Source organism: Lichenostomus cassidix, chromosome 11 (genome assembly GCF_008360975.1).
Source record: "Lichenostomus cassidix isolate B80296 chromosome 11, HeHo_3.0, whole genome shotgun sequence".
Classification (NCBI taxonomy): Eukaryota; Metazoa; Chordata; class Aves; order Passeriformes; family Meliphagidae; genus Lichenostomus; species Lichenostomus cassidix.
The window spans coordinates 7,913,759-7,940,040 of record NC_139492.1 but is presented as its reverse complement, the minus strand read 5'-3'; the positions used below and the strand labels follow the sequence as shown (position 1 = coordinate 7,940,040).

The following is a 26,282-nucleotide window of genomic DNA, read 5'->3' as shown; positions in this document are numbered from 1 at the left end:
GGGAGGACAGGGGCCATGGAGAATGCAGTGACTCCGCTCAGGCAAGAGGCAGGGCGGGGACATGACCACAGGTACTGGTGGGACCAGGTCCCCCCGGCAGGGACACACTCACATGTGGCTGGAGCCACCTTAAGGTGTCAGCGTGGGGGAGGGACAGCCAGGCGGCGGGGCAGGGCAACGTCCTGCTCCTGGGCAGTTCCCATGTTGCCGTTCTTGTCCCGTCGCGACATGGCCCTGCGGAGGGTGCTGGCGCTGGGGGCAGCCCTGGGGCACCGCAGCTGCTGCTCCAAGGTGGGGCTGGGGCTCCCGGGGGTCGCTGAGGTCCTGACGTGGCCACTTGGCCGCTTGCCCCTGGCCCATGGCCGCGATCAGAGTCTCCCCACTGCACCCCTGACGGGATCCTCGTTGTTCCCCCCGCAGCCCTCGCTGTCCCCCGACTTCGTGGAGAGCCTGAGGGCTGTGGTTGGGGCGCCCAACGTCTCCACGGCCGCAGCGGTGCGGGAGCAGCACGGCCACGATGAGTCCATGCACCCGTGAGTGCCCCTGGAGCTGGGAGCCCTGGGGAAGGTCGTACAGGAGGGGCTGGGGCTGGCAAATGTTTGGGTAAACAAGGGGCCATGGGGAGGGTTAAGTCAGTGGTTCAGTGATGCTGCCTGTCCCCCAGCTGTGCCCCTCCGGATGTCGTGGTGTGGCCCCAGGCAGTGGGGCAGGTGCAGGAGCTGGCGGCGCTCTGTCACCGCTGCCGCGTGCCCATGGTGCCCTTTGGCACCGGTACCGGCCTCGAAGGAGGCGTCAACGCCGTGCAGGTATCAGCTCCCCAGGCACCTCTGACCCCCCAGGGGCTCTTGGTGCCCTGCTGTGCCCACAGCCCTGGGTGCCCCTGTGCCAGGGTGGCGTCTGCTTTGACCTGAGCCGCATGGACGCCATCGCGGAGCTGAGCCTCGAGGACTTCTCGGTGACAGTGGAGCCCGGTGTCACCCGCAAGGCCCTCAACAAGCACCTGCGTGGCACTGGGCTCTGGTTCCCTGTCGGTACTGTGGGCATGAAGGGGGCCATGGGCCTGGGACCACTGGAGGTGCTGGGGATGCTTGTGCTCGTGGATGTGTTGGGAGTATTGGGGGTGCCGTGGTGTCCATGGGTTCACTGTAGTCCCAGGGGTGTCCATGGGAGTGGAAGTGCCATGTCCCCAGTGCTTTTGGGAATTCCCATGTGTTTGTTGTTGTTGAGGTCCCAGTGATATCCATTTGGGAATGAAGAGAATCCCCACCTGCCTCCTCTTCCCATCCCCTTCTCGCAGACCCTGGGGCCGATGCCTCGCTGTGTGGCATGGCAGCCACGGGTGCCTCAGGCACCAACGCGGTGCGCTACGGCACCATGCGCCCCAACGTGCTCAACCTGCGCGTGGTGCTGCCAGATGGGCGCCTGCTCCACACCGCCGGCCCCGGGCGCCAGCCCAGGTGGGCACAGGGAGGTCAGGGGGCTGTGCTCGGTTGGCCATGTGCCACATGGGCACCTGCTCACCAGCTCTGTGCAGGAAACGGGCAGCCGGCTATGACCTGACCTCTCTCTTCGTGGGCTCCGAGGGCACCCTGGGTTTCCTGACTCAGGCCACGCTGCGCCTGCACCCGCTGCCTGAGGCCACCGCTGCCACCATCGCCTCCTTCCCCAGCGTGGGGGCGGCTGTGGCTTGCACCGTCCAGGTGCTGCAGGCCGCCGTGCCTGTGGCCCGCATTGGTGGGTGCCTGGGGCCAGAGGTGGGGGGGGAGGTCCAGGTGTCACTGGTGGAGCTCAGCGCTGCCTCCTCCCACCCAGAGTTCCTGGATGAGGTGATGGCAGATGCCTGTGGCCGCTTTAGTGGGGTGGGGCTGCCAGCAGCGGCCACACTCCTCCTGGAGCTCCATGGCTCCCGGCGCAGCCTGGCTGAGCAGCAGCAGCAGACGGGTATGGCTGGGAATACGGATGATGAGAGGGTGTCTGGGGCTGGGGGCCATGATGGACACCCAGGGATGCGGGATGGGTACCCAGGGGCACGGGATGGGGGCACCAGGGGTGTTCTGGAGTGAAGCATGGTGCTGGGGGGCCATGATGTGTCACTGGGGTGAGGGATGAGTGCCCAGGTACCTTTTGGGATTTCGAGAACATTGAGATCATCAGGATGAGGGACAGGTTGCCACAGCCTAGAACTGGGGGACTGGAATCATGGATGGCTGCCTATGGATAGGGAATGGGCGACTGGTGGTTTGGAGGTGAGGGATAGGTGCCCAGACCAGGGAGAGAGGGACCAGCAATGGATGCTTGGGATGGTGGCTGGGAATACATGAGGGTGAGGGATGGGTGTGTGGCTGGGGGTCTACTGAGGGGCTCAGGGACATGGGACAGAGGGGACCAGGGGTGTCACAGGGCGGTGGACAGGAGGATCCAGGGACAAAGGACAGAGGGACCAGGACTATCCTGGGCTGTGAGATGGATACCCAGGATGGGCAATGGAGGTCTTGGGGTGAGGGCTGGGTGCCTGGGGGTGCCGTGGGTCCTGTCCCAGAGCTCCTGGTCACCATCAGAGGAGATCGTGCGACAGAATGGTGGCTCCAGCCTGGCCTGGGCGGAGGGGCTGGAGGAGCGAGAGCAGCTCTGGTCCATGCGCCACAATGCCTGGTACGCTGCCCTGGCCCTGCGGCCCGGCTGCCAGGTGAGGCACAGGCACAGGGATGGGGATGATGGCAGCAGCGTCCTTGGTGCTGTGAGTGCCACAGCTCTGCCCTCCCTGGCCCAGGGCTACTCCACGGATGTCTGTGTGCCCATCTCCCGCCTGCCCGATGTGGTGGTGGAGACCAAGAAGGACCTGCAGGCCTCTGGCATCACCGGTCAGCAGGGCCACAGCCCCTTGGGACAGAGGGGGTTGGGGGGTTCCCGCCCTCCCCACGATACCCCATCTAACCTGTGGCCTTGCAGGACCCATGGTGGGACACGTGGGTGATGGAAACTTCCACTGCATCCTTGTCTTCAACTCTCAGGACCCAGAGGAGGCCCAGCGCATCCACACCTTCACCGAGCGCCTGGGCAGGTGGGGCCGGGGTGCTCTGTGGGGCCAGGGCTGGACCGACAGACGTCCCCATCCCCTGCCCCTCCCTGTCTGGCAGGCGGGCGCTGGCGGCAGGCGGCACCTGCACCGGGGAGCATGGCGTGGGGCTGGGCAAGCGGGCACTGCTGCAGGAGGAGCTGGGCCAGGAGGGGCTGGACACCCTGCGCTCCATCAAGGCTGCACTCGACCCCCACAACCTCATGAACCCCGGCAAGGTGCTGTGAGGGGGAGCACCACACTGAGCTGGCAGTGGGGGGGCCTCAGTCCCTGGAGTCAGGGCCAGGGTGGCCATGTGGCCCTTCACTGCCACCATCTGTGTCCCCACAAATGCTGCTATCCCCACCTCTGGAGGCTGGGGATCCCCAAACCCCAATAAACCTTTTTGCACTTGCAGTGTCCATGTGCTGTGATGTTTTCTGGGGGGCAGGACTCCCAAGCCTCTTCTCAGGGGGCTCCTGTCCCAGACAGCACACACAGGAAGGGGCATCATGGGGGTCCCACTTCAGCCCCTTCCCCTGAGCCGCAGTGCTGCCGGTGCCAGGTGGGAGCTCTCTGGGACCTGCTGAGCACCACTGAGGCCATCCCCACATGGCAGGCACAGGGAAGGGGAATCGGTGTGGGTGGGTGGGTCCAGCACCCCACTGGCATCATCTGCTTCACCAAGAAAGCCAGTGAAATAAAATAACAGTGAATATTTTATTGAACATTGTTTTAATACCATATCAAAACACCTCGACTAATGAAGGAAGCTCCCCCCAAGCTCTGAACTCTTTTTTTCCCCCGGTTTTTTTTTAATATATAAATACAGAAAGGTTTCCCGCAGGGGCACGGCCACCGGCAGGGGAGGTCTCACCAACGAAAACGCGCCCGCCGCACCAGAAGGGGACAGGGATGGGCGAGGGGGGTCACTGCCATGAAATGACACTGTCTTGGCACCTCCAGCAAAGCCACCTCTGTGACCAGGGGTGGCTGGGGGCATCTGGGGGGCCATTAGGGCCCTCCCTGTACCCTCTTCAAAAGGGTCCAACTCAAAGCCAATGGAAAAGAAAGAGGGGGGTGGTTTTGGCAAGAGGAGCCCGGCAAGGGGGCACGGGAGGGGCGGCGGGGATGCTGCAGCTCTCCAGTCTCTGAGTGGTTATAGCTGAGTTAAAGAGTGACCAGTCTGTAAACATCACCGGGGCAGGGAAGCTCAAATTGAAGAACACGCCAGTCAACACGAAGCTTCAGTTGTGGTTTGTTGTTTGGTTTTTTTTTTTGTCCATTTTCTCTTTTTTTCTTCTTTTTTTTCCTTTTTTTCCTTTTTTTTTTTCTCATTGTAAACACTTGAAAGACGGACCCCTGCGACTCAGCAGGGGGGAGCAGTGGCCCCGCTCCCGGCGTGGGGCAGAGTCCCCATCTCAACGCTGCCGGGGCCAGGGTGGAGATCTCCAAAAGGGAGATGGGAGAGAGGAGAAATTTCCCATTTAGTCAGTGCAAAAAAACCGAGCAGAGCCCCCGGGCGAGTCCGGGTGGGAGGTGGGGGGGTTGCCGGTGAGAAATGCCGCGTGCTCCGTTTGGCCGGCTGTCCCCCGGCAGCTTTCCCCTTTCGGTTCGGGGAGAAAAGCCAAACATCATGGCAGGGTTTCGGCCGAGGGCGTCCCCGGGGCCTCCCTGGCGGGCAGAGCTCTCCTGGTGACCAGCGGCTGTGGAGGGGAGAGCAGGTCGCTCCGCTTTTCTCACACTGTCTTCTCCTGGATGTTTCTTTATGTTTTAAATCTTTTAAATTAAAAAACAAAACAAAACAAAACAAAAAAAAAACAAAAAACAGAAAAACAACAGAACAAATAAAAATAATAAAATAAAATAAAAACTGCGCCGTTGTCCCAAGTGGATTCAAGTTTCTGGGTTTTATTTTTGTCTTCTCGAGGAATTTAAAGTCAGCCCAAAACTCCAGGCGGGGCAGGGGGGACGGGGAGAGGAGGTACAGCAGGTATAGCAAGGTGCCCTGCAAAGGCAGAGAGAGACCATCCCGGGTGAGGAGCAGGAGCCCTGGCTGTCACATCCCACCCTATCCCACCCATCCTCCACTTCCAGCCCCGGATTTAAACCCAACATGGGAATATCCCTTCTGAGCAGCCCACCACAGGCTCACCTTAGAGAGAAGTCAGCAAGCACGCCCGGCGGGTCAATCAGAAGGATGCTCTGGGCAAGATCTGTTCACTTCAAACCATGAGTCTATACAGCTGCAAGAGGAGAGCATGTTACCACCACACTGCTGAGCCTTGGGTCCCCTCCAGTCCCCTTGCCACCCATCTGGCTGTCCCTTCATGGTACCTTTTGTGATAAATGCAGAGGCAGGGCAGCCTGGCTATCGTGTCCCCCTGCAGCAGCTCCTCCAGGCAGATCACGCACTCGCCAGCATCCTTGGTCAGCACGTCATCTAGGAGGGGAGGACAGGGCAGCAGTGAGACAGGGACCACCATAGCATTCTCCTCCCTGGGATGGAGGGGAGCCCACGGCCACTGCTGCAGAGGTAGCTGGGATGGGGTGGAATGGCAGCAGTGCTGGAAAACACTGGCAGGAGGCACATGTGGAGGCACAGGAGGGAGATGGGTCTGGAGCATCCGGAGCAAACACAGCCCCTACACGTGGCTTCCAAAAAATCCCCAGCGAGTAGGGGGTGAGCATCACTCCCACACCAACGGTCAGGAGAGAGGTGGGCGATGCCAGAGCTTGCAGCCCAGTGCTCAGCCTCATGAACCTCCCTGCTGGCAAGCAGGGAAGGAAGGCAAAGACCCTTCGAGGGGTGGGGAAAGCCCAGGAGGACATGCAGCCCCTGCCCTTGCCAGGCAGGGCCAGCAGGGCTCCCTGTGGCACAGAGAGGAGGGGAGGGGGGGCCCCCCGGGTTAGGGGGCTGTGTTACAAAGGAGCCCAACAGCAAAAGCAGCGATGTTGAGCCATGACAGGGGAGCAGAGTGGAGCTGGGACTGGGTGCTGCACCATCCTGCCGGAGCACAGCCCTCTTGGGAAGCCCAGCCAAGCCGCCTGACCACAGCAAACATCTCCCCAGCCTGCCCAAAGCCATCCCAGGGCGGCAGGACGCCATGCCCCCCCCACAGCCTGGCCCTTACCGTTGTAGGAGAGGCGAGGTTTGCTCAGACACATGATAAAGTGCATTTCCATCTCATCAGAAGCCACAGATTTGGAGCAAATGGGGCACTTGAAACCTGGAAGGAGAGCAAAGAGACGAGCCCTTAGCGAGAGCAGCAGGAGGAGTCCACCCTGCATCCTGGGGAATACCTGGGGTATGGCAGCGGGCAGCGCCTCACCTGCTGCCTGCATGGTGATCCTCACCCCACAAAGCACCCCCTGGGCACCCGCTCATCCTGTGCCGGCCACCAGCAATGCCAGCACAGGGGACAGCCACCGGACAGGGGACAGCCGACGAGCTGGTGCGCTGGTCGTCCCTGTGCCCGCCGCACAGAGGGCATGGAGAGTTGTGCCAAGGCAGTGCACACGTGGCCATCAGCTGCTGCCAGGCCTTAAAGGGCGAGCAGCAGCCTGAGGCATGCAGCACCCAGCCACTGGCAAGTGCAGGGGCACGTCCCCGTGCCTGGACAGTGCTGTCCCTGCTGCCAGAGCTCAGCACCACATGGCTGAGCCAGAAAAGCTGCAAGGAAGGAGGTTTTTTGTATGGTTGCAGCAGAGGACTGGCAGATCGGAACCTGAAACACAAATGGCTGCTTTGTCCAGCTTTTTGCGGGTGTGAAGTGGGTGCTCACCCCTTCGATGCCAGCCTGCATCCTCAGGAGCAGGGGGACCCTGCAGGCTGATGAGCCAGCTTGACCTTGGACCTGCCTGGTGACTTGGGCTCTTGGGTAAAGCTGGATGGGATGACCAGATCTGCCCTGTAACCTTGCTTGAGCTGGTGCCAAGGTATCACACCAGTGTCATCTCCTGCTTGAACCCTGCAGACCCCCACGGCATCGTCCCCAGCCCCACTGAGTGAGGCTGCCCCAAACCCAGTCTGAAAGCCTGAAACTCACAAGGAGCAGAACCCCAACCAGCCCTCTAGGTCACCCATCTGGGACTCCCTGCCATTCCACTGCAGGCAGCTCGAGGCCATGTGGTTTGTCACTGCCCAGCAGAGCAGTGCAGCTCAAGCTGAACACGCGCGTGCCACCACCACGGGTTTGCACCAGAATATCCAGCAATTCCCTGCCTGCAGAGAGGGAGAGGGTAATTTAAGGATCTGCCTTCTAAAAGCAGATCAGGTTTGACTGCAGTGCCGCTTAAGAGCTTTCTTCATATATATGCAAAGGTTGCTCAGGAAAGAAAAGAAAAGGAATGTACACAAATTATCTAAGGATGAATCAGGTTCTTGTTTGCCACCACGTGGATGTGGACAGTGCAATTTTTTTTTGCTTCTTATAAGGGAGAAAGTACAGGGTGGCATTAAGGAGAGACAGCTCAGATCTCTGCTGTGCAAACAGCCCCAGTAACTGCTCAACATCCAAGCGTTCATCAGCAGCAGGATAAATACAGCTTACTTCCCAGGTCCTTGGATGCTGCCCCTCCAGAGTGTGGTTATTTCCCAGGAGGGCGCAGAAAGGATGAGCACCACAGCTGGTGTGGGATTGGCTCTAAAAAGAAGTGTCAAAAGAAGGAGCCCTCAAGCCCAGAGGTCCCTCCAGTGGGGTGTCCTGCTGGCCTGCAGCATTACCACCATGGGAACACATCCCTGCCCCAGCCTGGCCGAGCCATGGGGTCTCTGAGTCCAGCCCCATTTGCACCAAGCCCCAGGCGATAGGGCAGCGCCACAGCCAGGGCCTCGTGGGCAGCAACACCGATCTGCCTTCTCCTCTCCAGCCTAATTTTACTCCTGACCGATTTATACCTTGTGGCAGCCATGCCCATTAGCTGAAGTAGCTGGTTTTTTCCTCCTCCCAAGTGTTTACCCACCCGGTGTATTTATAGCGTGGATAGCTCGGATAACCTCCCAGCCTGCCTGCTGCAAGACCCAACTGGCCTCCCCTTGCGAGACACCCTCCCGCTGCCCTGCTCCCCTGGCAGCCCGCCTGCCCCTGTCCCTGCCTGAACTGATCCTGCCTGCAGCGGATGCTTTGCCAGCACCACGGGGGAGCTCTGGGGACTGCTTTCCAGCGGCAAGTCCCTGGAACGGCTGTGAAGGGCTCCCTTTGGAACAGGCATTTTGTCTGCAAACTCTGTGTCAGGACAAGGCATTTGTACAGGTTCAGTACTGTTCCCTGTGCAGCGTGCGGGCAGACCTCGTTTCCTCTGGTCCCCCCTTTTCTGTGCCAATGTGTTATTTTAAACAGCTGTCCCAGATCTGCCAGCTCTGGCAGCACCCGAAGGGATCCTATGAGACGTGCAATTGATGTAAAGGGAAAAGGCCCCGGATGAAACTGCCTGGTCTGCGGCTGCCAGGGCACGGCCGCCAGCAAAGCAGCAGGCCAGGCAAAGAGTGAGGCCCTTCGCAGGCTCCAGCAAGCGGCTGTTGCTGTATCTCCAGGCCTCTTTGCTAGCTGGGATAGCTTTAGCACGGTTATAAATAGCTGGCATGAGCGCTCGTCATGCTCCTCACTGCTCTCTGGGCAGCTGGCTGGGGCACCGGGACTCCTGACACCACCACGGCCTGTGGCAAGGACGTGGGGACGCTGGGCGGACTGAGGGGCCCAGGCTCAAGCCCCAGCACGTATGTGGCATCCTCCAGCCAGACAGGTCTGGGGGCTGAGCCAAGTGCACAAGCACACACACACTTTTCTGGCTCTGCATTTTACAAGATGGAGGGGGAAAAAAAAGAAAGATGAACATGTAGTTGTGTAAATTCCCCAGTTTGAGCAGGAGTGAAGAGCCGGTGTGGAAAGGCCCCTCAGGGCAGGGGGCTGCTCCACACCCCAGCTGTTGGCACAAATACTTGACGTTGCAAAAGCAACTGCTTGTGTTTCCCTCCACGGCAGGCACAGGAGCCCAGCACCAGCTCCTGGTGAGGGGAAGCAGAGCAGGGATGAACTCCCTCACCCCTTCTCCAGGTGACCTTTGGGTGAAGGTGACAGGCACACAGGTGACAGGCCAGGGGACAGCCAGCACCAACACTGGCAGGCACCAAGCCCACTGCCTTGGAACATCCCTTCACAGTTCAGGCAGGAGCCTGTCCTGCCGATGAAAGAGCTGCTCTCCACATGGCCAGCCCCCTCCGGGCCATGGTATTTTCCACATTCCCCGAAATCCCCGTTAATTTATCCTGCCTAAGCTGCCAGCCGGAGCAACGCAGGAGATTACATTTTGACAGCTGCTCATGGAAAATTCAGCTCCCTCCCTCCTCCTCGAGCCCTTTCCGTCCTCCTCCCACATGCCTAAAAAAATCAGAGGAAGGGCCCAGCTATTCCTCCTTGCCTGGGCCTCCCACACCCATGGGGAGGCCGGGGGGTTGCTCCAGGGACAGGCCATGGACACTGCCTCTCTCCTGAGGTATCTGGGGCAGCTGGCGATGCTCCTGCCCATGGCACATTAAACCTGAAGCTGGCACTGTCACTTCTTGCAGAGATGTGTGGGCAGGTACCAGCTACCGACCAGAGTAAGTGAAGAAGATGAGGGTGCTGCAGGAAGGAGGCTGGCCTGGAAAGGCAGGTTCAGGTCAAGACCTGGACTCTTGTGTCTTGCAGGAGACTTTGAGAAAGCCAAGAGCTTTCCAGGGCTGTGAGACACAGGCTGGCAGGTGATCTAATCTCTCCAATGGCTTGGTCTAGAAACCAGGAACAAGTGGCGCTGGTGCTCTCCAGGGGCTACTGCCCTCTGAGTATTTTTAGGAAGGTTACATGGTTAATTTTAGAGAGTTGGGCAAAGTAGAGCTGGGAACCTCTGCAAATCTCCACCCAATCCTATGCATGCTGAGAAAGCCTGGTGCTTAACCCTCACAGTGCTAAAAGCACTGCCACAGAACTGCAGGGAATTTAGTGGTGGTGGGAGGGTCAAGACACCTTTCCAAACCATTTTTAAGTATCCCAAACAGAGCTGATTCTGAAGCTAGGATAAGAAATTCCCATCACATGTGTTTACTGAGCACTACAACAGGGTCAACCACACCATGTCCTGGGAGTGGAAGTGGCTGCTCCCCGCTCCCCTCAGAGATGGGTGAGACCATGTCCACGGGAGCTGCAAGCCTGTCCCAGATCCCAGAGAAAGGCATGTGCCATGCCTACCTCCATCTGCCAAACCCTCCTCCTGCTGGGTGTGCCTCCAGGCAGACTGCTTACAGGCCACGGTGCCATTAGCAGCAGCCCCAGCAGTAGGACACCTTGTCTCTGTCACTTGCTGCACAGCACCTCCAGCAATGGAAGGAAGACACCAGTGGGGATGATGTGCCCTGAAGGCAGGAGGAAATAACAGCCCAGGCACAACGCCAGCAACCCACCCCATTCAGCATTCACCAATGGGATCCCTGGTTGCCCAGTCCCCCACTACTGCCATGGGATAAACCAGGAGCCCTGCGAGTGGGAGTGGCAAAACAAACTCCCCAAAATCCTTGTGTGGATCCCAAAATGTGCCTGCCCCGGGAGGGGTTCCTTCTCTGGTGCCCAGCCACCCCATAGGACACCTGGAGAACCAGGGAGCTTGGGGTAAGCCCCAGGCTGCCCGATGATCATAGATTTGGAAACCTCAGCTGCACAGCCCATCTCCATGTCTCTGGAGAGCATCCTGGGCTCCCAGCCAAGGGAGCTGGCTTGTACCAGGTAAGGATGCATCCAAGCATGAGATAAAACCAGGGAATATTTGGTCCAAGCATGCAGTCCTGGTGCCTCCTCCTTGCTGAGTAAACCATGAGCATCCCACCTTCCCCCATGGCTTCCCTAACACTGCCAGCTGAACCAGCACCAGGTGGAAGCTCGAACATATGGATCATCTTGAAAAAAACCTGGGGTAGTGACTGAAGAGGAGGGAAAGACTGAAAGATCAGATGATCAATCTGAAGCATGTGGGGTTGGGTGAGGCAAATGGGCTCCAAGTCCTCCCCTCCCCTTACCCCTCGAGGACTCCAGCCCAGCCCCAGGAGGGAAGAAGGGATGAGGCAGGAGCTGCTCTCTGTGCCAGGCAAGTGAAGGAAATCTGAAGAGCCATGATATTCAGACCCAACCTCTCTGGGAAAATAAATTCCCTACAGTCTTAAAGCAGTCTCATTTTTTTAAAGCGATGGTCACAGAACAGCACATTGGAGATGCCAAATGGATGCACAGCACACCTCTCCAGCATGGGGGCACAACAGGGACCTGGCAGCTGAGGACTCCATGAGTGTCCCCTCCTGAGTGGAAGCTCACCATGGAAGTGATGCTCTACCAGCCTCAGTGATGCAGTCATCGATGCTGCCTTGCACCAGGGACAGCAGGCGGCATCAAGTGCCTGCAGGCCAGGGCACCCAGCAGAACCAGGCCAGAACCCACTTTGCCCTGAAGAAGGCAATGGCATCAGCTGCATGGGCAGAGGCAGGAGCCGGGGTCCAAGGCAGCCCTGCTGCCCTGGCAGGACTCAGGGCACCAAGTGAACTCCATGATGATGCTGGACTATTGTGCAGCAGAAAGGCTGACACGAGCAGGGACACGTAGGCAGGAAGGAGTAAAGCACTTAAGCTGCCTCATTTGCCAGCTTTGAAAAAACAAGTGTCCTTCCTCCTGATTCAAGGCTGCAGAGAGGTGGGAGAGCATGAAGGACGGGTCCAGGGCGGAAATAAGACATCCCACCTTCCTGGAGACGGAAGGGAGGCCGGGCTGGGGGAAGCTAATGAGGCAGCCCCAGATGATCAGCCAAGTAGGGGATGTGGTTTGGATGGGACATCTCTGGATGGCAGTGCTTGGAAGAAAACTCAACTGTTTCTGCTGCCTTGGCAGAAGGATGGTCTTGTTCCATCCCCATCCCACCTCATCATTTTCTGGCTGATTGAGTCAGTCCAGCTTGCTGAGAAGGGAGAAAATAAATGTTTGTAATGTGAAAGCAGCACCCAAAAAAATAAGCTGCTTCTGTGCAAGGCCAGGTTTTACAAGGTATAAGAAAGGCTGTCCCTGGTGTGCAGGGGCTCCTGGCAAAGTCCCCACGTGGCAGGTGTCTGCTGTCAGGTCAGCCACACACCAGCCAAAGGTGGCAGGGATGTGCCATGGAACACAGAGCTGGCCAAGGCCAGCACCATCCTAATGCTCAAGGCATTGTTAGGGAGACACCTCTGTCCACTCTCACCCAACTTAAGCCATGAAGAGGAGATGTAGCAGCAAGGAAAAGGCATTAGTGCTTTAGGTGGGATGTGGGGAAGCCACTGGGGTCAGAGGGATGCAGGACACAGAGTGGGAGGGCTGGGTGGATCACATCGCTGAAGCCCAAGACTGGCTTGCTGCAAGCCAGGAGGCAGAGCTTTTTTTTAGGCAGTTGGGTTCTTATGGGGGTGGTGGGGGAGGACGGGAAGAAGGAGAACAGATTGCAATTCTAGGGCTGAAGAAAGCTGGAGAGTTGGAAAGGAGTAGGAGACACAGGAGAGGGAACCCCACAGGAACATTTGTTCCAGAGCACCCAAAGCTATTGATTCTCAGCAGATGGACACACCAAAGCCTTACAAAACAACTCCAGCACAGGCCACAGACACTGACAAGCAGGAGGGCAAAGAGGCCTGGTTATATGGTCACAGAATGTCCAGACACCAAGCATCCTTTTTGCCTATCATTGTTTGACTATTGCAATTACAACCATGAAAGAGGCAATTTTTGAACAGAAGTACCAATGCTACAGGAGAGATCATCTTCCTCCTATAGCTCAGGCTATGCTGCAGGATCCATTCCCCCAGACCTGGATGAAAAAAGGCAACTTCCCAGGGTCACCCTGTCTTCTGGTGAGCCCTAGTTTACCGCAGAAACACTCCCCCAACTGCTGGGAACAGGTTTCATAAGGAAGACTGTGTAGCACAAAGTTAATTTTAGCATCCCGGAGAAGAGCAAAGTTAAGCAGAGGGGTCCTGGGTGATGGCACAGCGAAGGCCTTAACACCTCCAACTCCTGATGTCAGGCTGCAGAGCTCACATTTACCAAGTTACGAGCTCATCCAGGGCTCCTGCTAGTCACAAAACATGTCTGGGGCCATCTCATGGCTCAGGAGAACTGCAGGGATGCTCTGGTGCTGCCTCCACACCTCTCAAGGGATGCTCAGGTTTTCAAATTTACTGCCCTGAGACGACAATGATTCTTAAGGCACACCTGGGAATTTCCAAAGGGTTTGCCTGCATGCCTGTTTTTTTCCTCCCACATATTTCTCGTAGGAAAGAGGAGGCCCAGCCAAAGCCCTGCTGTGGGCAGCAATCATCCGCAAGATGCACAGAGCCAACAGAGTAACGAGGGGGTCCCAAGTGCTGAAATGAAGGAGCGCAGGGGATCCTCTGGCAGCACGGTGGGATGCAGCAATTTGGAAATCAGAGCAGAAAGGGAGAGTTTGCCACTTTGGCTTGACAAGGGCTGGGAGGGAGCAGCGAGGAAACGTCACGCGGGGATTGGTGGGGTGAGTCATTTCTGACTAAGACATCCGTTGGGGAGGCACCCACGGAGTCCCCACTGCCAGGCTCCTGCACTGCGGAGCTGCCAGAGGAATTCCCGCTTTTGGAAAGGTTGAAATGCACAAGCCTGACCTGAGCCACTCCCAAACACAGTCGGATCTGACCTCATGGGGTGATCTGCTTCCTGACCCCCGGGTTTTTCCAAAGCAGAAAACTTGTGCTTTGATGCTGCTGAGGTTCCATCATGCCTCAGCTTCAGATGATCTCTTGGGAAGATGATGGGACACCCAAGAAGCACATGATGACATGCCCTGGATTTGTGAGGCTGGGAGTATGGCCAAGCACTGATTGCACCCACATACCCCTGCCTGCCAGGAACTGAGCCCAGTCAGCTCTTGGGACACCTCTTCCCCAAGCATCCCACAGCAGCACCGCACAAAGAGCATGGTGGAGGGTGGCTTTGTGCCTGGCCCGTGGTGGGCAAGATCCCTGAGGCAACTGATTTTCATCAGTGCAACACCCCCAGTGCCTGGGGTGCATGGAAAGGATGACACACTGCTTTTTGAGGTAGAGAAAGGGCAACTTTTATGTAGTACGCAGCAAACAGAGCATAAAACAGAACTGCACCCACAAGCAGTGCATGGCTGGGAAACATATGTGGCCAGTTCAGACCAGTTGTTTCTGCAGAAAGACAGAAAAAACTATATTTTTACACCATTGGAAAAAAAAAAAAAATCTTAGTGAGGAGCATGCTGCAGAGCAAACCCTGATCTCACCTGCCCCTCATGTGGTAGAAAGGGCTGCATGACACAGAGCATCACCCTGCTCCCCAGGAGGGACTGTGATTGATGAGGGATACCCAGTGAATGTTCTAGGCTACCAGGACAGCAGGAAGGGGAAGAAGCAGGTGCAAAGCTGGAGGGTGATCACACCTCTCTGCTGTGCATGGTGCAGAAGGGAAGGGATTCTCTACAGCACCAAGCTACCTGGACAGGCAGCACGAGCTCACCTTTGATAGCCAAAGGCTAGGGATTAGGGAGGAAGATCTGTGCTGAGGATGGGGATACACCACTCCAGAGCTTCCCAGCTGCCTTTGGAGCGTGGAGGCGGCTGGCAGACAGAGGCAACTTTCTGCAGCTCCAGGACCCCTCCAAAACACAAAGCATGGCACCTCAGATGAATGAGCCCCTTGGTGAGCAGCAGGGTTGTGCCCACACTAGATCCTGCTGGAGGAGGCAGGAGGGGCTACACACTGTGCCACAGGCAGGAACAACCCTGCCCAGGTGTCCCACCTTCTCTGCCCCATCGCTTCAACATGTGCCAACCTCCAACATGGGAAGGGCTCCTTCTGAGGAAGCAGACAAAATGATGACAAAAATCCCAGCTGTGGGATTTGAAGTTCTCTCTCCCCATCAGAAAAGGGAACACCCAGAGAAGCACAGTGTATCCCCACTTCCAGATATCCCCACTTCCAGTGTATCCCCCCTTCCTGCGCAGGGCCTTGCGACACAGCATCCTCCTGTGAAACATTCACTCATGACTACGTGCTGGGTGCCACCTGTTTTGTACCTGTCTACAGGGAGCAAAAAGAAATCAAAGGCATCTACAAATCCCCTCAAAAGAGTAAGATCCAGGCAAATAGCAGACTTCAAGGGCTGTGAAATCAATGGTGCAATAAATAAGCAGATGGACAGTAATTTCAAAGCAGCAAGATCTGACTGGGGATAACCTGAAATACCAAGGCAGCCAAGACAGGGTGCTCAGCCTCAGCCTGTCCTGCTCAGCACCAGCTTAACAGAGGGTTGGCCCCAAAACTGATCTCAGCCCATACTGACTCGACCTTCCTGCAGACAGTAATTTAAGCCATCTGCCTAGAGCCAACCCCCCCTCCTTTCCCCTGGCTACAGATGTACAGGCCTTGGATGGATTGAAAGGTGGATCTAATTCCCCTGCAGCGCTTCTGACAAAGTGCAGCTCCATCGCCTTCTAGGGAGAACTCCCAAATGAAATACTGCAAATACCCTGGCTGCAGGAGAAACTACAGGTTTTCCCCTCACTTGTGACAAAGACTTCTCCACAAAACAATCCCCCAAATGCCCACCAATGCAACCATCCAGGATGTAAAGAGCAGAGCCCCCAGTACCACCCTCAAATCACTGAGCTGTGATCAGAGAAACTCACAGCCATGGTGAAAGCCAGCGGGAGAAGGAAGAGAGCTGCCTTTTGAGGCAGTAACAGGCAAAGAGGCACAGAGGATATGGAAATGTCAGTGGCCTCATCCTGGAAGGAAATAAAATGCTGGGCAGAGACATGGGACAGGGTCAGCATCACTCAGTTCTCCTGCCTGACTGCTGCTTTCCCTCTCTTGTGTTGCAGGCAGCTGGCCTCTAAAAATACCCACTGCTGTCACGCTGTCCTGCCTGCTTGGGCCAGGAAACAGCTCTGAGCAGCTTTCAGTTCCATTCTTCATCTGCGCTGCTGTGATTCCTTCATCAGGATCTGTCCCAGCCCCTCTTCTGTGCTTGGCAGGTGACAGTCTCTAAGGAACGATGGCCATAACTTGACATAGACTCAATGAACCACAGGTGCTAACTGGGAATATACAATCCCTGGAAATTTCTGCTAGGGTTGCTAAAAATAGCAAAAAGGTAAATATTTCCACAGCATCTCTCTGCTTCTCTACAAAGTGCCACAAAACTGTTCCACAAGGCACACAGCCTGGTTTCGTGCCACTGATGGGAGGCCCACAGCTACATGAGTGTGCATGGCCACAGGGAGCCACAAATTTCTCAAGCTCATTCAGCCCACAATACCACAACTGTCCCAGGGTCACCCTGGTGCTGATGCTGGCCAGCTCTGGTCAGAAGGGAAGGAGGGAAGAGAAGAGTGAGCTCCACCTCAGACGTGCAGTACAGCCTCTCCGATGGTGGGAGATACAAAATACAAATACACCCTGGATGGAACACCTCCAGCTGCCCACAGACCCAGTGTTGGGTCAGACCAATGCATCTGCTCAGGCTCAGCTCGTTGCACATGGCCCAAACCTGGCAGCATGTGGGCACAGGGACCACAGCAGGGAGCACCAATGGGTCAAGCCCCATGCCAGCAGCACAGAGACCAGCCATGAAGACCTGCCTGCTGCCTCCCTGGCATTTCCTTCCACCTTCCCCAAACCCTAGGCTCTACAAACCCGCAGCAGGCTGAAAAGTTAAACCATCAAGAGAGAAGCAGTCCTTGTCCCCCACCACAAGCACTCCCCTCCCTGCCTGCAGCCCAGCAGGGCAGGAAACCTGCTGGCAGCTGGGCTCTGCCCACGGGAAATGCTGTGCAACGACACGAGAAGAGGCCCCAGGCAGTAGAGCTTCCTGCAGCTGCACCTCCAACAGCCTCCCATAAAAAAGCACTAAGCAAAAGCATTCAGCCAGGCAGCACCTGCAAGGGATAGCAGGAGCACTCCTGGGGGGTACTCAAGCCCCCAGTGGGTTCACCTGCATTTGAAACCTGCCTGGTGGAACCAGTGCAGGGGAGACATTCAAGGCCCAGCTTTAACCGCTCTTCTTCTATCTGAAATAGAAAATTGGTCTGTCTCTATAGAGGGAGGCTTGCTGCACCTTGATGTACAGCCAGGCCAGAGCAGGGGGAAAAAATGGTCTGCACCAGAGCCTACTGCTTTACAGCATCACTTGGCTGCCCATGTACATCATTCCCAAGCCCTTATTATTTGAATTTTCAAGGGACCCAGGAGAAAGCCAGGTCACATTTACTCAAAACCAAGTACTCAGCACATCTGGGGTTTTGGTGTACCAGTAGCAGATGCCACAAAATGCACCTCATGGTTGCCCACCATCTGCTTGAAGCACTACGGGACTGGTCCCTGCAAAGGGAATTTATCTGAAGAGCCCTTTACTGTCTGTCTGTTCTGTCACATGGGAGATTACATTGGAGGGGGAAAAAAAAAGCCTTTTTTTTCTCCTCCTCCAAAGTGGGTTTTTCTCCCTCCCTGCACTTCTCTTGAAATTAATTTTTAGCATTTAGCAGCATTTTCCCATGACTCTCCGCGGCTGCCTTGGCCAGGCGCCAGCCTGATACTGCTCCTCCACCAAAGATGTCTGTATCTGATTGATCCTCCGGCCAGCAAACAAGAGAGAGAGGAGCCTTAATAGCACATTAATAAATAAGAGAAGCCTTTACGGTTATTCCAGTCACCGGAACAAGCATCTCAGCAAAACAAACCAGCATGGGATAAACTTACGTCACGGGCTGGGAAGACAATCCTGGCTGGGAAGTGGGTCAGCCCAGGAGCACGAGAGCATCATTCTCAGCATCTCTGGAAGATACACGTGTGGAAGGGGGAGAAGGCACCCAGCTACCCTATACTGATTTATGCACAGGTTTAGAGAGGAGAGAGCCCAGCTAATGTGCACAGCAATTAGTGCCTAGCTCCTGAGGAAAGCAGTTGGGATTTCAGAGGGCACTGGGGAGGCAAGGCAGTGCAGAGACAGCCTGCGCTAGCTCTCACTGCGGAGACTGAAGATAACTGCCGCCACCGCCGGCTTCTCACGCACAACGCCAACGTTGACGCACTTAAACTTCATCTCCAGCTCTGGTGTGCATTAAAGCTGCCTTTGAGTCTCCTGTCTTCGGGTGTTCAGCACTTTGCTCTTCCGAGGTAGCTGCTGCCTCTTCCCCCTGTCCCAAATGGATGCTGCCCTGGCAGCTGGCTCAGAGAGGGCAGAAGCAGAAAAGCACCCTCTCCAGACCTGGAGAGCCCAACAGCTGAGCATCACCAGCATGGGCAGTCATCAGGACCATTTCTGCACCCACTTCCCAAATGATCCACAGGCCTGGCAATGATGCAGGTGCTTGATCTGGCTGTCAGACAGTTACCAGCACCACAAACCCCACAAAAAGATGGTTTGAGGACAGTCATCTTTGGAAATTTCCACTAACAAAAATAGATTCAGAATGGCAAGTTCGTGTAGACCTTGGGGTGCCCTTCCCCTGCCCTAGCTCCTGGAAGGGGGGAGGGAAGCACATATGATGTCTGCATGTTGAAAACTTCATAGACTCATACAATATCCCAAGTGGAAGGGAACCACAAGGATCATCAAGTCCAACTCCTGGCCCTGAACAGGACAACCCCAAGAATCACACCGTGTGCCTGAGAGCCTTGTCCAAACACCTTCTGAACTCTGTCAGATTTGGTGCTGCGACCACTTCCCTGGGGAGCCTTCCAGTGCCCAACCACACTTCAGGTGAAAAACCTTTTCCTAACATCCTACGTAAAGCTCCCCAAGCACAGCTCCATAATCTTCCCTTGGATCCTGTCACTGGTCACAGAGAGCAGAAATCGGTGCTGTCCCTCTGTTGTCCCTCCTGTGGAAGCTGCAGCCCATGATGAGCTCTACCCTCAGTCTCTTCTCCAGGCTGAAAAAGCCAAGTGACCTCAGCTGCTCGTTGTGTGGCTCTTCCTCTAGACCCTTGGCTATCTTAATGTCCCTCCTCTGGATGCTCTGTCACAGCTTAATACGCTTCTCGTATTGTGGTACCCAAGTCTGGACACCTGAGTTGAGGTGAGGCCACACCAGTGCAGAGTAGGACAATCACCTCCCTTGACCAGCTGGCAATGCCATGCCTGATACACCATGGGATACAGTGGGCCGTTTTTTGCTGCCAGAACACACTGGTGACAAGTTGGCGGCAGGACAGTCAGGGCTGAGAGCAGCTTTCTGACTAGCAAGCTAGAATTCAGCCTTCTCGTTCAGGTTTAGAGAATGTCCTGTAATGGCAGGACTATCTGAGGAGCAAGGATTGCCAGGCACCAGCAAGAAAAGGCTCAGGACTCAAAGCTGTTGGAGTACAGCAAGGGTTCACCACAGACAGGACTCTTCCCAGCTTGCAGAGATGGGGGCTGCCCAACACAGGCGTTCACACACCTTCAGCTCATACTCCAACAAATAAGCCCTATTTCCCACCCCATATCCTGGAGCCAGACTGAAGAGTACTCCCAGCCTTTTTTGCTCTCAACTGTGCCTGGAGAAGGACCCAGCCCAGAACTCTGGCTGCCATCTCTGCACCAAAAACCTTCCTGTCTTCCGCAGGCTGGGCCCTCCTGCTTTGGGAAACTGCAGCTGAGAACACAACAGTTCATTTGGCAAAGAAGGCCTCCTGATATTGGTGCTACCAGAATCCAGGACAAACAGCTTGCTTCATCGGTGCACAGAAAGCCAGTGACATTCCTGGTGGTATACTGCACAGGAGGATGAGCTAGGCATTTCCTTGGGCTAGCCAGCAGACAAGGAGATATGGATTTATTAGAGCTTCAAACACTCAAGGGCTTTGGGTGATGAGTGGGATTTCCAGATAAACTTTAAGCTACTTATAGCCTCTGCAAACTCCCTTAGATCCTCTGATGAAGATGAATAACATGAGATACTGAGAGAACCACACAAAGCTGAAGACACGCAACACTAAACCATGTATCTCTGTGTTCTCCCATCTTCCCACTAGCCTTGGCTTCAGTGAGAAGTCCTAATGGTCACAAAGCTATAGAGGTAGGGTCAAGTGCTATAGGTAAACTCCAAAGTTGCACAAGATGTGCCATTTTCGACTCATGGAGGCCAGGAAGTGGATCTCAGAAACCCTAGGAAGACAGGGAAATCCCAGAGCAGTTTCACGTGGTGTTGGAACAGTTACATAGCTTGCGTAAATTGTGGATATGACTGGGAAAATCCCCATCAGGAAACCAGACTCACCTGCAGAGGTGTTGTCCACTTGAACGGAGGGAGAAGCTCCACCATAAAGGTCAGGGCTCCTTGCCCACACTGTTTGGAAGATACAGGTAGGCTTTGCTGCTCATAAGAGCTGCATCTCTCCTGCCCTCATCCTGGGACACGCTAGAGGCCATCAGTATCTAACGGCTCCTCCTATCCCAGCAGCCACAATAGATTCCAGAGGGTTTGGCAGTGGGCTCTTCTCACTGACCATCACCATATACAGCACCTTACAGTGATGCTGCAGCATTCACTGGCCTTGGGGATCACTTTGCAACCTCCTTCTGCACAGGCTTCCCAGCACAGCCCTCCTCTCTTCCTCCCCAGGCACACCTAGCTCTTCTGCTGACCTTCAACTGCAGAGAGGAGGAGTGACACCGACCAGGGCAGAGCTCAGCTTGCCCCAGCTCACTCCTCAGGGTCCGTGCTGAGGGGCCAGATGAGCCATGAAGCAGCAGGGGAGGCACAGAAACTCTGCATGGCAGATAAAGGGAGCAGCGAGGCGCCACAACTATCTGCGTGCTCCTGTTATCACAGGCATGCTGCTGTGATGACAGCACCTTATCACTGCCCTCAAGTCAGGGCTCCTCGCTGTCCCATTGAGGACCCCACAGCTCAAAGGTTGCACTTTGAGCTCCCAGATCATCCCCCAAACCCAAGTACTCCTGGAAGAAGATGAATGCAACCTTCCCCATGTATAGAAATCAGCACCATCCAGGGTCTTCAGAAAGAGGCAGGCAGGGCAAGAATCCACTATCCAGCCCTGTTAGCCACAGAGTTTGGGGGGCTCCTCTCCTTGGTAGTACAGCAGCTTAGGCAGATCCCAGAGATCCCCAGGCATGCCTCCTGCTGAGTGGGTTTGGTACGTTGGCGGGTCCCCTCATCCCCACCCTCGAGTCATCCTTCAAAGGGAGCAGGGACAGTCACGCGCAGCAATGTCAAAGCTCCTCTCCATTTACCAGAGCACTGCTGTTTCAGCACTTTCCAGTGGCTAATGGAGTGGCTCAGCACTGTGAAAGGAGCAGGTCGATGGGGAGGCAGGGGGGAAGACACAAGTAGCTCCTGACTGCCCTGCTGGAGGTTAACCAGCTGTAACGGGAGATTAACAGGAATTTCAGCAATCTTGAGGTGGCTTACTTCCCCCCTTCCCTGCAGTCTCCAAATCCTTCATTAACTTCTTACACTAAGAGAGGAAGAGTGCAAAAGTTAAATGAGCTCTGACAAGTTTCCAGAAGGGTTTTCAAGCATCCTCCAATCCTTTTGCTATTAATTAGCAATAAGGAAGAACCACCACCAGGAGAGGCTTCGGCACGGACTGAACAGCTCTCGCTGCTGCCCGCACATGCTTCAGCTCAGCTCAAATGCTCTCAGAGGGCCCCAAAAGAGGCACCAGAGAAACCCAGTTCTTGCAGCACTTCCCACAGCTCACACTGCAATCTTTCAAGGGCACCGTGTTTAACTTAGCAGCACTGCACTAACTCACTTGAGCGGCTGAAAAACAGCTTACTCCATTTTGCAGCTGGTTTGTTTTTATGAACAGGTTTTTGCCTCTCAGCACTGCAGTTTAAGAACTACCATTTAATGCAACTGACACTCTCTGACCAACCATTGTGAGCTGCAGGGTGTTTCTGTGACGAGACCCTCCTCGCTCCAGTGCCAGGCGCAGCCAAAGCCCCCATGGCCCTCATTCCCACAGAGACTTGAGAAATAACTGGAAGGATGTTGTGCCTTCATTTCTCTCTGTGTTCAGAAACCAGCACAGCAGCACAGTCTGTGCAAGGTCATGGAGCAAGAAAGTTTGCAGGAGCGCTTGATCTCAACTCTGGTGCCACATGCCAGACCTCTCCATCTGCCAGGGAGGATGGCAAGCGCTTGGCTTATCCGGATCAATAGGAATCAGACCTGGGGCGTTCTGCCACCGAGGATGCAATGCAAGACATACATCTTCGATCTAATGGAGAAGAGCAGCCCCTGGAGACTGGGCAAAGGGAAAAAAATCCCAAGTTTTTTTTTTTTTCAAGAAGTAGGAAAATGGGCCCCACGAGACTCTTCTTGCACTTTGTTTTTATCCACTGGTTCAGTTTCAGGCCTTCCTGAAAATGAGGCATTGTCCCAAGGCATATTATGAAATTCCCAGACCACGTCACACAAGGAGAACACAGCATTTGTGGGGGGGACGGGTGGGAGAGAAATCCCAGACTATTCCAGGAAATGCAAGGAGACATCCCTGAAATGACTTCCCCTCCAGCCAGGAGGGGAAGGGAGGACCTCCCACCTCGCTCCCTGTACCCAGCCAAAACTAGGTCAGTGACACAGCCCTGCTCACAGCCACAGCTCCTCTCCAGACACCAGGACACATGGAATAATCTTGCCAAGAGGGTGAAGGGGGTAACCTTGCCCCTTCCCATAGCCTGACACATTTCCTGCAAGAGAGCCCAGCTAGCTCCCCAGCCCTGTTAAAGAGGCAGGCAGTTCCTCCTCTGCTTCCTCCTCAGCACCACAACAGTGCCAGCTGGCTTGAATGAGAAAACCCGCTTTGACCTCTCGCTGGACCTTTATCAGACAAAACAAAGGAAAAAAATCCCTACACCTTGCTTTCAAAGGCTTCCTCTGCCTCTTTCCCAATTTTTAAGGCTGGGAACTGCTATACCCGACTGGCAACCCCCAAACACCTTCAGAAGAGACACAAGGAGCTCAGCCTGGTCTACAAAAACCAAGGTCTTGAGCTACAGCACCCTCAAGACCTCAAGACCACCATACCCCAAGTCAAGGGGTGGGGTGCCACATCCACTGCTTCACATTCCAGAGCCAAAACACCTCTCTTCTAGAAAGCCGCCTCCCTTCACAGCCCCTTCCTCCCTTGACCTTGACACAAATGCCAGCTCCAGCACGCACCCAGCCGTCCGTGCCAGGGAAGGGATGGGGATGAGGGTCCAAGAGGGGGGCAGCTCCCCCTTCCCGGGTGAACCGTGCCCACTGCCGCCCCCGGGCACCCACGGAGGGAGGGGAAGCGGGGGGAAGGCTCCGGGGAGCCGGCACTCACCGCTGTGCGAGCTGAACCACCGCGGTGCGATGTGAAGGGGCAGCGCGTCGGCCAGCGAGGCCCTGGCGCCCAGGTACAGCATCCCGTCTCTATGGTGACCGCCTCCCGTCTCCTGGAAACCGTTGCCATGGGCGTACGTGGAGTCGGAGCCCGGACCGCCGCCGCCGCCGCCCGGGGCCCGCTCGGCCTCCCCCGCCGCCCGTGCCGCCGCCGCGTACAGCCCGAAGGGGACGGCGCCGGCCGCCGCCGGGTCCATGCCCATCCCGGCCACCGAGCTGACGGAGCGGCTGCGCAGCCCCATCGCGCCGCCGCCGCCGCCCGCCCGGTAATGGCCGAAGGGGGGCGGCCCCCCCCCTCCTCCCGGCGGCGGCACGGCGCTGTCATCCGTCGACACCCCCGGGAAGGGGCCCCGCGAGCGGGTCGCCGTGCTCTGCTTGCCCCCCATGTGGGCGCCGCCGGGCCGGAGGGAGCCGAGCGACAGCCCCCCGCGGGGAACGGGGCCGCGCCGCCCCCGCTGGGAGGCGAGAGGGGGCGGAAGGAAGCGGGGGGGCGCGAGGAGCTACGGGCGAAAACCCATCCCCGCCCCAGGCATCCTCCCCCCGCCGGGCCCGCAGGGGCGAGGGCGCCCCGAGTCCGCCGCCGCTGCCGCCGTCACCCCCGGCGGAGGCCGCCGAGGGCTCCGGGGCCGCGGAGCGGGGAGGGAGCGGCGGGGGAGGCGGGGGGTGGACGCCGGCAGGGTCGCTCCGCCCGCCTCGCTGGTGCCCGGGGCGCGGCCGGGAGCCGGGCGCGGATCAGCTGCGGCCCATGGGCGGCGGGGGCGGCGGGGGCGGCGCGCCCCGCTCCGCTGCGCTGCGCCGGGCACGGCCTCGCTGCGGCCGCCGCCTGGTGCTGGGCGCCGCGCCGGAGACAATAGCGGCCGGCAGCACGCATGCTCCCGCCCCCGGCCCCCCCGGCCCGCCGCCCTTAACCCCTGCGCCGCCGCCGCCCGGCGCTGCGCTCGCCACCGCCGCAGGACGTGGAGCCGCCGCTGCACTGACTGGCGGGCGCTGCCCCGCGGAACACAACCCTCGATCCACGCCCCGTACACATCGTGCTCTGTAGCGGGGCTCCGACCACCCGCCGGCCGCCGCGATCAGAGCCCCTCCGGGGAGGCCGGACCCGCACAGGGACCCCCCTCGGGCCGCGGGACCCCCGCCGGCTCCACGGGACGCGTTGTCCCAGTTCACCGGGACGGGGGCGGGTGGGGGGGTGGTGAGCAGTGGCACTACATCTCCCAGCAGACCCCGCGCGGCGCCCCGCGGTGCGCAGGCGCGGCGCAGGCTCCGCCGGGGCGGCCCAAGATGGCGGCGCGCTGGAGCAGCGAGAATGTGGTGGTGGAGTTCCGCGACGCCCAGGTCGGGGGGCTCGGGGGCTGCCGCATCACCGCGCCGCGGGGGCAGCCCCCGGCCGGCCCGTGACGAGCGGAGCGGGGGGAGGTCCCGGCCCGGGAGGGCGCTGCGGCCCCGCGGGGCCTTTCGCCGACCATGGACGGGGCTGAGGCGGTCTGGAGTCGTTTGCGCGGAGATAACGCCTTAATTCACGGGGCTCTTAATTTGTAATTTTAATTAGGTCTTGTGTGGTTTTTTAAAAATACATTTTCAGGCTTAATATAAGATATTACCCTTTCCTGTACATCTTTCTTCATTTCCTTTTCCTGGAGGCGCTCAAGGCCAGCGTGGATGAGGCCCTGAGCAACCTGTTCTAGTGAAAAATGTCTCTGTCTATGGCAGGGGGTTGGAACGAGATGAGCTTTAAGGTCCCTTCCGACCCAAACCATTCTACGGCTCTAGGAGTTTCCCCCGAGGCTGTTACAGCTACTGTCTCACTGCTGTATAAATTGCTGGGTGTTGCTCCACTAAAACGAAAAAGTGGGTTCTATTTTTTTATAAATAGCAAAAAGGTCAGCTTTTGTTTTTGAAACTGATGGTGACAGGAGAACTCCCCTCAGAGTTTGCTTATGTGCTCTATTAGAAGTTGTTCTCACATCCTTGGAAGTGTTGATGGCTAAGTTGGATGGGACTTGGAGTAACTTAGCCCAGTGGAAGGTGTCCCTGCCCACGACAGGGATTTGGAATGAGATGATCTTTAAGGTCCCTTCCAAGCCAAACCATTCTAGGATTCTGTCATTCTGTTCTAAGAAATGTGGGTCTTTTAAAGTGTTGGCATTTGCTTAACAAAGCTACATACAGTGACGGACTATGAACTACTTCAGCAGGAAACCCAGAAAAGTTAAAAAAAAATACGTCTGGAAGCTCTCTCATCTTGCATGACCTCTTGTTCTGGAGTGGTGTCAGCTCTGCCTTCAGCATTGCAAACAGAGATATTGAATCCTGTGTGCTGCATCCAGCCTACCCTCTGTAAGCTCACAAAGCTTTTCACTTTCGTACCTCAAAAGCTTTGTGCATCAGTTTTGTTTTCCTCCCAGAAGTGTTAAAGGAGCCTTCTCTGCTACTGAGGGTTTGCCCTCAGGAAACAGGTAATGAGATACGAGGGTACATCTTCCTATATCACCGATTCAAGTTGCATCTGGCTCAGGAGATAGGAGGCCTCATGACTTTATTGCTTACTCATAATGACTGGTGTGTGGGAGCAGAAGGGACAGGTGTTGCCATCCCCTGCTGCAGCAGTTGGTTTCAGTGTCACTCCTGCACTGGCACAGACCTTGGCAGAGGGTGAACACGGGGGTTTTGGTCACTTTGCTTTACTCCAACGTGATCTTTCTGGAGCTGTTCTGACCTGCCTGCTCTCCTGTGTGAAACCAGAGAACTGCTGTGTCTGGGGCTGCCAAACTGCTGCTTCAGGCTAAATTCATTTATATATTTGTGT

General features: G+C 56.6%; 3 protein-coding genes across 8 annotated transcripts in view; 2 read left to right on the top strand and 1 right to left on the bottom strand.

The window, feature by feature from the left end:
* Window positions 1–145: 145 nt before the first annotated feature.
* On the top strand, window positions 146–3,778 carry LDHD (lactate dehydrogenase D). 4 transcript variants are annotated; one of them, XM_085071728.1, is made up of 12 exons: window positions 146–291; window positions 421–533; window positions 665–806; window positions 890–1,031; window positions 1,298–1,457; window positions 1,535–1,734; window positions 1,813–1,941; window positions 2,559–2,686; window positions 2,771–2,861; window positions 2,950–3,061; window positions 3,138–3,294; window positions 3,474–3,778. In XM_085071728.1, exons 1-12 carry the CDS (start codon window positions 202–204, stop codon window positions 3,762–3,764), a joined length of 1,755 nt encoding a protein of 584 aa, XP_084927854.1. In that variant the 5' UTR covers window positions 146–201; the 3' UTR covers window positions 3,765–3,778. The 4 variants fall into 4 exon arrangements, with proteins under 4 accessions (XP_084927854.1, XP_084927855.1, XP_084927857.1 ...); XM_085071729.1 differs by lacking the exon at window positions 3,474–3,778 and having other exon boundaries at window positions 3,138–3,472; XM_085071732.1 differs by lacking the exons at window positions 665–806; window positions 890–1,031 and having other exon boundaries at window positions 165–291.
* On the bottom strand, window positions 3,757–23,862 carry ZNRF1 (zinc and ring finger 1). 2 transcript variants are annotated; one of them, XM_085071734.1, is made up of 5 exons: window positions 23,418–23,862; window positions 6,190–6,285; window positions 5,393–5,498; window positions 5,211–5,301; window positions 3,757–4,834 (listed from the first exon to the last, which is right to left on the bottom strand). In XM_085071734.1, exons 1-4 carry the CDS (start codon window positions 23,860–23,862, stop codon window positions 5,244–5,246), a joined length of 705 nt encoding a protein of 234 aa, XP_084927860.1. In that variant the 3' UTR covers window positions 3,757–4,834; window positions 5,211–5,243. The 2 variants fall into 2 exon arrangements, with proteins under 2 accessions (XP_084927860.1, XP_084927859.1); XM_085071733.1 differs by lacking the exon at window positions 3,757–4,834 and adding an exon at window positions 4,947–5,063.
* The window catches only part of WDR59 (WD repeat domain 59), a 48,745-nt gene continuing 46,323 nt past the window's right edge, over window positions 23,861–26,282 (top strand). For both annotated transcript variants that reach the window (XM_085071727.1, XM_085071726.1), the window contains exon 1: window positions 23,861–24,811. In XM_085071727.1, coding sequence (XP_084927853.1) covers window positions 23,861–24,811 — 951 coding nt within the window. The remainder of the gene's footprint in view (window positions 24,812–26,282) is intronic.